The sequence below is a fragment of the Zingiber officinale genome, chromosome 3A (assembly GCF_018446385.1).
Source record: "Zingiber officinale cultivar Zhangliang chromosome 3A, Zo_v1.1, whole genome shotgun sequence".
Lineage (NCBI taxonomy): Eukaryota > Viridiplantae > Streptophyta > Magnoliopsida > Zingiberales > Zingiberaceae > Zingiber > Zingiber officinale.
In genome coordinates this window covers 158,630,873-158,643,792 of record NC_055990.1, presented here as the reverse complement: position 1 = coordinate 158,643,792, position 12,920 = coordinate 158,630,873, and the positions used below count along the sequence as shown (strand labels likewise).

General features: G+C 41.3%; 3 protein-coding genes across 11 annotated transcripts; 2 read left to right on the top strand and 1 right to left on the bottom strand.

Moving 5' to 3' along the window:
• The first annotated feature begins 268 nt into the window (after nt 1-268).
• LOC122050823 (pentatricopeptide repeat-containing protein At3g18970-like) lies at nt 269-6,026 on the top strand. The gene is made up of 2 exons (XM_042611697.1): nt 269-567; nt 5,159-6,026. Exons 1-2 carry the CDS (start codon nt 269-271, stop codon nt 6,024-6,026), a joined length of 1,167 nt encoding a protein of 388 aa, XP_042467631.1.
• On the bottom strand, nt 5,971-10,349 carry LOC122053025 (NEDD8-specific protease 1-like). 9 transcript variants are annotated; one of them, XR_006132146.1, is made up of 4 exons: nt 9,591-10,349; nt 7,532-7,846; nt 7,358-7,447; nt 6,628-7,171 (listed from the first exon to the last, which is right to left on the bottom strand). XR_006132146.1 is itself a non-coding variant. In XM_042614862.1 (2 exons), the coding sequence occupies exon 1, from the start codon at nt 10,281-10,283 to the stop codon at nt 9,594-9,596; it is 690 nt and encodes a 229-aa protein (XP_042470796.1). In that variant the 5' UTR covers nt 10,284-10,349; the 3' UTR covers nt 5,971-6,337; nt 9,591-9,593. The 9 variants fall into 9 exon arrangements, 5 of the variants coding, with proteins under 5 accessions (XP_042470796.1, XP_042470792.1, XP_042470797.1 ...); XR_006132147.1 differs by lacking the exon at nt 6,628-7,171 and having other exon boundaries at nt 7,178-7,447; nt 7,532-7,612; nt 7,779-7,846; XR_006132144.1 differs by having other exon boundaries at nt 7,358-7,846.
• On the top strand, nt 6,049-6,423 carry LOC122050822 (pentatricopeptide repeat-containing protein At3g18970). The gene has a single exon (XM_042611696.1). The coding sequence runs from the start codon at nt 6,049-6,051 to the stop codon at nt 6,421-6,423; it is 375 nt and encodes a 124-aa protein (XP_042467630.1).
• Nucleotides 10,350-12,920: the final 2,571 nt, after the last annotated feature.

The window sequence follows — 12,920 nt, the reverse complement described above, 5'->3', positions numbered from 1 at the left end:
AATGATAATATTTATTATAATTTTTAAATCTGTTAATATATAAATTAATATTTAATATTATTTATTAAAAAAGTTAAATATACTATTTATATATTAAAATCTGATTAGTGATTATATAAATAATAAATTATAAAATTAATAATGGAATTTTATATATTTAAATTTGTTTTATATAAATTAATAAAATTTATTAAAAAAATAAATTTTAAATATATTTAATTTTTAAAGGAATTGTTTGAATTTATTAAATTAAAAAAAAAAACAAAAAATGCCGTCTCGCGACGCGACACTGTCGCGAGACTCGCGACTCGCGCGACAGCGCGGATGCCACCGGCGCCTCGCGGGAGGCCTCCGGCGCCGCCGGAAGCTCCGCCGGACGTGTCCGGCGAAGTCCGCCGTTGCTTCCAGCGGCGCCGGAAGCGTCGCGGAAAGCTTCCAGCGCCGCTGGAAGCATCACGCGATGCTGTCGGACGCGTCCTACGACGCGTCCGGCGGCTGCGGACGCGTCCGGCGGCTGCGGACGCGTCCGGCGTCGCCGGAGACGTGCCGCGACGATGACTCAACACTGTTCTTTTGTTGATGTATCAAGTCTAAACGTAAAAACTTAAAAACGTAAAAACTTACCGGAGCGACGAACCCTTCGACGCAACGATGCAGCTACGCAGCAACGATGAGAAGACGAAGCGGCGCTGAGAGACGACAAAGGCGTAAACAGGAAATTTTGAACAAAATACCAAAACAGTGAAACCTAAATAACGTGTCGCGGAGGCCCGACGAGGTCACCCGCCTGGGGGTTTTCCGGCGCGGCTTGCTGCCGCACAGCGACTAGGCGGCGCCTAGGCGGCCGCCTAGTCCGCGTTTTAGAACACTGCTCACTACTCTAATCAAGTTGCTGTTGAAACAAGATGCTGCTGGAGAGAGATTCTGCCGAAATCCAGGTGAGCTGCTGGATTAAAGAAACCACAGCACACAAATTGAAATCCACAAAACAAATCCTCACTGGAATCAGTCGGATCAAGCAATGAATCAAGCAAGAAGATCACAGATCCAACCCCAACCGAATTAACAACCTAACCTTACCTCCCTAGATCGGATCAAGATAAGGTGATCACTGGAGATCACAGATCACGCAACACCAGAATAGAGTACTAACCCGTGAATCAACAAGAATCCAACACTGAATCAAGAGGAAAGAAGGGTCTCGATGGCTTACCCTTGAAGCCCTAACTGCTCTTCCACATCGGCGATTGGGTGGCACAGCTCAATCCAGTGGCGTTGATCGGGGAATCGCAGACCAAGCTAGGGCACAGATCGGAGAAGATCCAGAGAAGAGTCAATACCGAGAAGAACCCTAACCTAGCTAAACCTTGAATCCACCAAAGATTTGGCGAAGCCTTACCTCTCTGGATTCCTCCCAATGGTGTCGCTGTCCAAATCCAGCAAGAAGGGAGGTGCAATGCGATGTCTACAGCCCGGAGACAAAAGGCATCGACCGGATCTAAGCTAAATCCAGAGGCGCCGGAACAGGAACTAAGGCTCGGCATGCACGATCGATCAGGGGCGGAGAGAATCGGCCGTCGGTAGCCAAGGAAGCTTGACGTTGGTGAGACTCTAGAGAAGAAGACCTCCGCCGGCAATCTGCTCCCTGGTGTCGTCGGCGTCGGGTCGCTCGCGAGAGAGAGGCAGCGAGAAGAAGTAGAGGGGAAGAAGGAGATCAGAAAATCGTAGGGAGAGGAGAAGAGCACGGGTTCGGTTCGGCGTTTGGGGAGGAAAAGGAATTAAAAGAAAATGAGTTTATATATTACAACATTTCCTCACTTAAACGGGTATCCCAAACAGGCTTTATCCGCACCCGCTGATTCGCCCTCTCAAAACCCTCCGTTCGAGATCCGAAAAATTCCCAGAAAATTTCTAAAAATTCCTAAAAAATTCTATAAGGCTATTTTCCAAATAACCCTATTAATTAAATTTTCCGAGATCTCACAGCCTTTCCAGCTCGTTTTCTTCTTTACTTCAACTTCCGAAGTTCCGTCCTTTTGGGTGATTCCAGCCAATTGAAATAGGGCTCACCCGAACCCAATTTCCGACCTTCTTCTCGAACAGCCTTCCTCCCCGGCTTAACGTCCCTCGAACGTCGCACACGTTCTTCTCGCCCACCGGTGTACTCTTCTGCAGCTCTCTCGTCCTTTGGACGCACCGAGCCCGTCGACTCCCTTGCCGTGCCGTCCTTCTCGCTAGCTGCGTCTTCCGCTCGACTTCCTGTGCTCCTAAGCTTCTGCACATTCAGACATAGAAATCAAACACAAAGTAGGACCTAACCAACTTGGTTGATCACATCAAAACAACCACGAAGTCTAACAAAAAGTAGATATCTAAATTTAATAAAGTAACTATTTTATCCTAAATTATAAATTTTGGATAGGGAGACTGATGTGGATGCTCTAAACGATGTAAAATTATGATGAGTACGCACATCTAACGAGGAAGAGGAAGATAAAAAAAAGTTGATTAGTAATAATAATAAAATTTAAAAAATTATTTAAATATAGATGATAATATAATATGAGATAGAATTTAATAGCATAAAATAATCTGTATAATCAATCTCACTAGCTTAGTTGTTATTTCTTAAAAATGTGGATGCTGGTTGCAAATCTAGAGCATCAAGGTGGCATTTGCATGATTGAACCGTTATCTGAAGCTTCAACTGAGCTAAATAGATCATTTATATCCTACTAAATATTGATTATAAATTTAACGTACCTATCATAATTTTTAATTTTGTTATTAAAAAAACCATTGATATTGATGAAGGTCTTCATCCTATTTATGATGTCGTCATTCATTGGCAGCTTTAGCTGGCTTTGTGTCGTCCCCTCATAATGGCTTGATGGTTAAGACCTATAATATTATCATATTAGATTTTATTGTCGAAATTCGATATGTTTGAATATATCTTCCTATATGTCTTAGTCATTGTACTAATGACTAATAGTCATCTATAATTTATCTTTTTTGTATTGACTTATGGATAAATTAACAAGGACGCTGGGACAAATAGATCACCTTTTATCACATTTAGCTTGATTTATATCTTCCCTACGGTGTGACAAATGGTATATGTACAGGATTAATATGTATATCTATTGAATCTCCATCTATATGATGGCATACAAAGGGAGATCCTTATAGGATTAATATGACAGCTCTATATTTTTTTAAACGTGTTTTATGTCGGCTTTAGACAAATTTTAAATATTTTGATGTTCATAAGAGCGGAATGATATTTTTTATGTCGTTTACCTGATTATTTATTTTAAGCATAACTGTGAAATATTTTAATATCTGATCTTGTCTGAAAGGTACATAGATAGAACGTTGGCACAGGGGACTTGACTATTGACTGGTAGTAGTTTCTCCACTCCACGGCAAAGCTTCCCTTTTTCTCATGCACACACGAAGTCGAGCCAACAAAATGTCAACGCTTTGAAACCAGGGAGGGGAGTCCCTGGCAAAGGCCCTCCGATGTTCAAATTAGTCCCTGTCCGAACGAGTTGATGAAGAACAATAAGAACGTGCACAAGAGTGAGTTGCAAATGTTCAGAGAACATACCTTTGCCATGGAGAGGACTCCCCATTTATCTACCACCTCACACAACCTCCTTAATCATGAGGTGACGTGGTGTGCCAAAGTTTGTTAGGTAAATTCATAAAGGTAAAGGTACAATTCCTGGGTGATATGTCATAATTATCCGAGGAATCTTCCCTTTACCCATATGTATACCTCTTTTGTTATTTTTAGTTTGGGTCGTTGTTAAGGCTTTGTGGAATATGTTATTGGCCAAGTGATAGGAAACAAGATGGTCCCACAAAAGTTTCCAGAAGAATATTCTCTGATACATAGTTGTTATTCTGATAGATTATTAGGATGTTGTATGCTAAGTATATCTTGGCCGGTTCTGAAGGCCGGTTGTCTCTACTGAGCTGCTCGATCATACTCTGTATAGTCTGCTTTGTTATGTATTGCACTGCATGTATCTTGGTCGGCCTGTGAGGCCGACCACCTTTATACTTGTCTAGGCATTGAGCCGCTCAGTTATGTTCTGTACAACATTGAGAGCTTCGTTCGGAGAATAATGTAATGTCCTGTTCATGTTAGGAATCCGTTTGAGAAATAATATGATGTCCCGTGAGACCTTCATCTGACAACTTACGCATTGCTAGAAATCCATCCAAGTAGTGATATGAAGATAAATACTTTCAAGCTGACCGACCATTTATCCGACCAGGCGTGCATGGAGGAATTCACGATTCTCAAGGAGGTCAACCTATACTCTAACCAACCCTATGGCTGAGATGGTTAAGACATCTCGACCGACCTAGGAGGCCGACCACTTCAAAACCCCAATTGGCTATTGAGCGACCGGGCATCTTATCTTTTAAGTGGAGTACTAGGCTCTATACGTTCGACCGACTTAAAGGTTGGTCGACTACCACTCGCCCGACTAGCCTGTAACTTGATTGGATCTGGGCGACCAATCATAGCTAGGTGAGGAGATGTTCTCCTTTCTCGACTTTGACCACCACGCCATCATGATTTTGACCGTTCCTTCATCTTAACTCTAACTGTTACGTTATCCCCTGAGTTCACTCATTATAACCCATATTAATCCCTATTATATTAAATATGACTATTTTTATCTAAATAAAAATAATAAAGTCAATAATTATTTTATCCATTCCTTAAATTTAAATTTTATGAATAGAAAAACATAAAAGGAATATATTAGGTAATAAAAAGTTGATATTATTTAGGGAGTGAGAAAAATAATAAAAATGTGAAAGAGAGAAAAAATAAAAATAAAATTTTTAGGATAGTTGATATAATATGTAATAAAAAAATAATTATTTAAATTTAATAAATTACATGGATTATTTTAAATTTTATAGATATGATAAGGAAATTGATATGAATAATTTTAGCATTGAGCATTCACCGTACGATCGACCGGCAACCAAGAATTGTTGCACGTCCGACGGCTGCATGCTCCTCGCTCTTCCGCGAGCGCGATGCTCGGCTCTCTTACAATTTTGCTCCGCCATCGAGCAGGTGAAACAGATCCACGCCCAGCTGATCGTAAACGCTCTCCTTGCTCAGCCGTCCGCCGTCCGCCGTCGCCAAACTGGTCGAGCGTTACCACGCCGTGACCGGCGGGAATGGCCACGTTCGTCTCATCTTCCACCATCACCATTGCAGCTCTGCGTTAGCGTCCAACGCCATGCTCCGTTGCATCCGCCCAGAAGACGCTCTGTCCCTCTTCTCCCACCAAAACAAAAGCGGCCTCGTCACGCCTGATCGCTTCGCCTACACTTGCGCCCTCAGTTCATGCGCTCAATTGAACGCTCTTCTCGAAGGGACGCAAGTCCAGGCGTGCATCGCCAAGTCCGAGTCCACGTCCGACGTCGTCGTCAGCACCACTGCGGTCCACTTCTACGCGAGCTGTGGGGACGTCGACACGGCGCGGCAAGTGTTCGACGAAATGACTACGAGAAATAGTGTGACTTGGAACGCTCTGATGACCGGCTTCTGCCTCAATGACCGCGCGGAGGAGGCGGTGTCCGTGTTCGATGAGATGCTGCGATATGGCTTGCGCATCACAGAGAGGACAGCGATCGTTTTGCTCTCCGCTTGTTCTCAGCTTGGCGATCTGGCCTTGGGCAGCACGGCGCATGGGTACATCTACAAGGCTGCTGCGCGTTTCGAGGAATGTGTGTTCACCGGCACTGGTTTAGTGGACATGTACTGCAAATGCGGATCCCTTACCAGTGCATCCAAAGTGTTCGACGATATGACTAGCAGAAACGTTTTGACATGGAGCGCGATGATAGGTGGGCTTGCCATCCACGGAGAGGGAAAGGCAGCACTGCGGCTGATGGAGGAGATGATGAAGGCAGGCTTTTGGCCCAACGCAGCCACCTTCACTGGTTTGCTTTTCGCCTGCGTCCACCGCGGGCTCGTAGACTAAGGCCTCTCGCCTGTTCGACGCCATGAAGAACAGATTCGACGTTGAGCCGTGCATGAAGCACTACGGTTGCATGGTGGACCTCCTGGGGCGAGCCGGGATGGTGAGGCAAGCGTATGAATTCGTGAAGGCAATGCCAGTGGAGCCAGACATCGTCATGTGGAGGGCTTTGCTGGGGGCGTGCAGAATCCACGGCCATGAAGAACTCGGCGAGGAAGTTGGGAAGATTCTGCTGCAGTGGGAGAAGAGATCGGCAAGGAGGGGTAGGGGTGGTTGTGAAGACTTCATTGCATTGTCAAACATGTATGCTTCAGCTGAGAGATGGGAGGATGTTTCAACAATTAGAAGGGAGATGAAGAAAAATACAACAGGAAATAGACCAGGTCAGAGTACAGTCTGAATCTGGTTACACATCAAAAGAAACTTTATATGTTCAGATGTACAAAAACATTTTTATCAAAATCATGTAATGGGTTTAAACTGGTAAACGAACTGCAGCCACAAATCTGTAACGATTTCAAGGGACTGTAATACATGTAAAAATCATCTGCGCAAATATTCTATCTGGATTCCTCGATAAATCATCAGTGGGTTTTTTCATTTGCACAGTAGAGAAGCACTGTTTATTAAGATACTCCTCGTCACAAAATCCGAACCATGACTTAGCAGATCTCATAAGCACCTGTACAATAGTAGAAGAGAAGAAAACGAACGAGGATAATTGACGGGAAAATGTTAGGGGGGAATTTTACAGGTACAGGTTCAATACAATCAAAATGGTTGTTCCAGAATTACAATCCATAGTACAAAGAAATTCGGAAACAAGTTTAGATAACAATTAACTAAAGAAAGCTTAAATTTATGGCTATCACAAGCATTCTGGACAGATTTCCTTGAGACATGTTTTAATGGATAGATCTTATATGTTAGTCATTATTCCAAAGGTTAGTAGTCACCCGTGATTTATCTCCTCCGTGTTGGCTCTAGGATGGATTGACAGAGGCGTTGGTGGCGAGCGCATTCGCTTTTACCACCATGTTTTAGTGGATAGATGATCTTCGTCTATCCAACATGTCAGTAAAAGCCTAGTTGAAACAGACTACAGCAAAAACTGAAGGACTGACCCTAACTGAAGTTGTGTAGGCCACCTAGCATGTTACATACAAGCCAAATCAGCAATCTCTAACATAATCAACAAACCAGTCCACAGCTTAGTTGCCTTATCCTTCTTTGAATGAAATGAAAGACAGAAATAGGTAAAATTCTTGCTGGTGATGCAATGATCCATGGCAAATCTACTCTCTACAAAATATCAACTTGCTAGAGTTACACACCGTGTGAAGGTAAGCTGCTTGATCCCTCTAACTTTAGTTATCAAGACTTTTTTAATTGCAACAGATTCAGTGTAAATAGGATAGCTGTCACTGCAAATTGCACAAAGGACCCAATCAATTGACAACTTCTATCTGAATCCCTGACAATGATCCTAACTATGACTACCATCTGACCTCAGTTTGAGCTCTAAAATCGCTGTCATCTGACCATGTCATATGTTTGATGCAAACCTAATATATTAGAGGCTTGCAGTACTGACAAAAGAAATAGAAAATGTTAACTACAGTGGCTACAAAGGCTTAGTCTTGTTCAGAGTTGGGGTTGCAAACCCCAATCAAAACAAGACAATTTAGTGTCACTTTACTCGTGCCTACTATATGGTGTCAGTCACTCCAATAAGTAGAAAGAAGAGGAGCTTACCTGGATGCCATCGTTAGAATGCAAGGCCAAGCTTTTGAAGACAGGGATAAGCTATAGTGAGTGCTGCACTATAATTCACACAAGAAAGGTGGTCAGGAATCGCAAGGCAATGAGGGATTGAAGACGAAGAATATTAGCACATGTAATAAAATCTCAAGGAGATCACAGAACATGGATCAAAATCATGGTCCGAAATCAAGAGGAAATCACCAAGCCAACAACAATTCCAGAGGGTAATTCTCCCTGTGGGTAGAATTGTGATCCAAAACTACAAGGAGATAGGAGATTGCAGTGTTGACAATTATTCCAATTGCGAGACTCATGAGCAGAACTGTAGTCTGGAAGCGCAAGGAGAATCACGATTGCCACTGATAGGAGGAGGAGAGTCAGCGAGGAGGATGGATCGCCAGTGTGGTGTTGGTGTCAACGCCATTCTGTGTCTCAATGCCATGCCAACCAGCAAGGCTTGAGATTCTAGGAAACTTAATGGTGCCAATGCCATTCAATATCAATTTCAAGTCTTGACTCAGTAATATCTTATCCCCTCTTCCATGTGGTTTGCTATAGGACAAAATTTAGAAAGAAAGATGTTGGACTACATGCAGCAGAGATAATACTAAGTACTACTTAGGGCATATTTCAGAACCCTCATATTTACAAGTTTCATTGTCTACTAGCATTGTACAATGTTCTCAAACAGCAATCAAGAATTATGATTAAAATTCTTCAAGCTTGCCAAGAATTATTTGATTTCTAGGAGCATTCTTCGAGTTACCAAGTGTTGTTGTAGAGCAGCTCTAGACTGGTTTAAAAGTCAATCCCACACTAGGAACTTTCAGTTGCTGTAGGTTTCATTTGTTTTTTTCCTTTTTCTCTCTCTAGGTTTCATTTGTTGTCAAGTTCTGCACTAGGAACTTTTAGTTCCATAGGTTTCATTTGTTTTCTCCTTTTTCCTTTTTAGATTTCATTTGTTGTCATGAGAAAGAATAAAATACAGTTCTTAGCTATATGACCAAGTTAAGAAAGAAAGTCGCTATGAGCATAAGAGGTTATAGTAACACCTAGACCGTATCTCAGGTCCCTCATGCCTACAAGTTATATTTTCTGTTGAGTTGATGCCAAACTAGGACTTTCCGTTTCTCTAGGTTGCATTCTTTTTTTTTTTTCACCTCTCTTACATCTAAGTTGCATAGGAGTTAGGATATACATATTGAAAATGCATTCATCTTGTTCTCTTACATTCTTGCCTTCTACTTCTGTTAAATTTGCTTGAGAAACGGCCATCAATGTTTTATTTTCCAAATCTTGGAGCCCCATCAACCATTCTGGATGCCAAATTCTCAACAAAAAAAGTGCAGGATTGGGCATACACATGACAATATGTTCGTTGACAATAAGCAAAATAAAGTGCATCTATGAAATATGCAACTAAAATAGTACTTAAAAACCTGATCATAGTAATCTACCTCTGGGCATACACATCAAAACAGAGTTCTGTCTAATCTACATTCCACAAGCATTGTTCTGGGCATCTACTCATCCAAATTGTATATAGATTTCGAAATAGTATTGTTACATGAGAAATGAACATTTCACATAGTGAGGAGCTAAAGAAAGCAAACATAAACCAGCAGCATCTAATCCACTGATGGCACACTCCTACTTTTCGATGCTTATTATTTCCAGGAAATTATTGTCAGTTTCTTTCCATCGGAAATTCATTTGAGAAATGTGAATCGAACAAGTTTAAGAAAAGCAAGAAAAAAAACTGAATTCGAAGAAAAGAAAAAAAAAACCAGTTGAATAGTTTACCCGTCATTTGTTCTCCATCAAGCTCAAAATAAGCTTCAACACTTCTCCCCTCAGCTTTTTAACGGCAACCGCATCCACTTCCTTGTCAACTGCAGTGAACCACTTTTCATCCCTCTTCGCGCACCCCCTTCCGCCGGCCAGAAACCAATTGCATACCACCTCGGAAATCGCCAGAACATACAGCCCACAGTCGTACCCGTTTGTCTGCTGCGGAGTGAAACCCTCGACAAACTGAGGGGGTTCGCTAGCACCCACAAATCCACTAACGGCGCGGAAGAGCCGTTGTGCATGGCAGAGGTTTATGCCGGAGCAACTATCGTGGTGCACGAACTCGCTGGTCTCCCGGCAGTAGACGAGAAGACTCCAGTGCGAACCGCCCTCAGCGACGTCGACGTCGAGGTTGTCGTTGACGGTGAAGAGGACAAGGGAGCGATCGGAGAGGCGGAGGGGATCTGCGAACTCACGGAGAGATTGGGAGTCGGAGCAGTTGGCGAGCCAGAAGGAAATGGAAGGTGGGACGAGGAAGACGGCTCCGGAGGAGCCGGAGGAGGAAGCGAGGTGGGCGAAGTAGAACTCGATGAGGCGGTCGTTGAGGTAATGGGGGCCGCGGAGGATGCCGAGGTCAGATCGGCGGAGGACGACGTCGTGGTAGCTCAGAATCTTGTTGTCGCCGTCCTTGATACTGGAAGTCATGGCGGTAGGAAAGCTTACGGGTGAAATGGGTTCGGCTTCGGGCTGGGAGATGACCTATCGGCTCACTGATGAAGTCCTAGGGATAGAGACTACACGATTAATTATTTAATTATTTTTTAATCCAACTTTCTCTCATCTGATTCGTCCTATAAATATTTTCGACTAGAACCAAAGTCCCAGTATTATTTTGAACTAAGTCATGATATTCAGGCTTCTTTGTATCACGCTAGATTGTTCAGATCCTCTGTCCCTATTTTTTTTCTGTCTCCGTATTTCATTATCGATCGGACGGATTAGATCAAATCTCAAAGATGCTTTGCATATCATGAGGATACTGTATATATTTTAAAAATGTCATGATGCTTTGAGATTTAATCTGATCCGCCCGATCAATAATAGGACACGGGGATAGAGAGAAATGGGGATAGAAGATCTGAACTAGCTAGATTGGAATAGATAAAATTGTAAAGATATCGAGCGTAAAACAGCACAAGTGTAGTGGAATAAATAATAAGATCTTTTTCAAAAGATCTATGTGAAGGAAACTGTATATTAGTTGTGATGAGAGTTATACCTTTATTATGTAAACACGAACTATCGAGAGTAACTTTATCCTTGGTAGATATCAGCATGATCAAATGGTCACATGATCAAGTGGTTGTGCCTTTACGATATCCGCATAAACATGTTTTGTTCGTCTCACGAATTCACAATTTGGAGAAGCACCACCTTCGTGGTGCTACCCAAAAGAGATGGTTCGACCAATAGAGAATTAGGCCAAAGGAAGGGAAGGAAGAAAACTAGAAGATCAAAAGTCTCTCATGAAAAATGAGCTCAAAAGATCTTTTATAATCCTCAAGGAATACCAAGAGTACTCTTTGCCTTTTGGTATTCTTCTAATAATGATATCAATTAAACTACATTATCCTCTTAATGGATTGGATTAACCATTAACCCAATATAATAAAAAAATGCATTCCCTATTTTTAGGGCTGTAAACGAGCCGAGCCGAGCCGAGCTTTGGGGTGTTCAAGCTTGTTTGATAAGATAACCGAGCCGAGCCAAGCCGAGCTTAAAATGAACCAAGCTTTTGAAATGCGTGTTCAAGCTTTGCTTGATTTATTTTTTATGAGCTTGAGCTTGTTTGAAGCTTGACTTGAGCTTGGTTTGTTTAGATGTTATCAAGCTCTCAATTCAAGCTTGGCTTGAGCTTGGTTCGAGCTTGGCTTGAGCTTGGTTTAAGCTTGGTTCGTTTAGATGTTATCAAGCTCTCAATTCAAGCTTGTTTGATTGTTTGAAACTTTTAATTATTTGATTGATTATTAAGATTGATAATTTAAATTTATTTATTTTATTTTATTTTATTTTATTATTTATTTATCATATTGAAAAGAATTTTATTAATAAATATGGTTTGTGAACATTGTTCACAAACGTTGTTCACGAACATTGATCACATTTGTCTTGAATAAAGAATCACATTTGGTCAAATTATCTACATTTGTTTGTAGTTGTTCAATTAATTTATATTGTAGATAACATAGCTTGTGGTGTCACATGCAGAAGATAATGTTATCAGTACCTTATAAATTATAAACAGTAGCTCACGACCAAAATGGAAAGGAACAAACCATTAGAAAGTCGTAGTGTAATTAGGTATCAGTTTATCTTGACTGTATAATTACACTAGTACACTTAGAGTGTATTGAGTAGGACCATTTGAGGTCGTTTCTTTTATACTGACTTTATAAAGAAACAAAGACCTCGGTTATTATGGAAGTGTGTGCTCTTAATCCTGATATAATAACAAGCACATATATTTGATATTTATTTCTTTAATTTATCAATGGGTGAGATTTAGTTCGATGAATCAATAAGCCCGATAAGTTGGGAAATGGTATTACTTATAGTGTGTGTTGTTGATTATAGAAGGAAACTGTGTCCTAGAGATACTAGGTTGATAATGTCCCCAAGAGGAGCTCATAAGGATTGTCATGTTAAACCCTGCAGGTGGACTTAGTCCGACATGACGATAAGGTTGAGTGGTACTACTCTTGGACTTAGATATTAATTAAATGAGTTGTCAGTAACTCACTTAATTAGTGGACATTCGATATCTTAAACACAGGGAGACTAACACACTCATAATAAGAAGGAGCCCAAAAAATGTAATTTGGGATTGGTGCGGTAGTTCAATGATAGTTCTCTAGTGGAATGAATTATCATTGATAAAATTAAGTTGTGTGTTCGGGGCGAACACGGGATGCTTAATTTTATCGGGAGACCAAAACCAATTCCTCCTCTCGGTCCCTATCGTAGCCTCTTAGTTATAGAGTTCTATACCCACCTATACCCACATTCTATACCCACCCAATAGGGGCCGGCCAAGCTAGCTTGGGAAACAAGCTAGGGCCGGCCTAGGTATAAGATTGGGTGGCCGGCCCTAGCTTGAACCCAAGCTAGTAGGGCCGGCCAAAATAAAATTAAAAAGAATTTTTAATTTTAATTTTTATTAGGTGGAAGAAATAATTTATTAAAGAGAATTTAAATTAAAATTATCTCTCTTGTAAAATTTACAAAAGATTAAAGAAAGAGATTTAATCTCTTTCCTTATTTGTAGATTGGTGAGATATTTTA

Bases quoted from the DNA above. Each gene is read 5' to 3' on its own strand.
- LOC122050823 (XM_042611697.1), top strand. From the start codon at position 269: ATGCCGTCTCGCGACGCGACACTGTCGCGAGACTCGCGACTCGCGCGA. The intron at 568-5,158 runs GTTCTTTTGTTG...CTCCTTGCTCAG, and splicing joins CGCGACGATGACTCAACACT to CCGTCCGCCGTCCGCCGTCG.
- LOC122050822 (XM_042611696.1), top strand. From the start codon at position 6,049: ATGAAGAACAGATTCGACGTTGAGCCGTGCATGAAGCACTACGGTTGC.
- LOC122053025 (XM_042614862.1), bottom strand. From the start codon at position 10,283: ATGACTTCCAGTATCAAGGACGGCGACAACAAGATTCTGAGCTACCAC.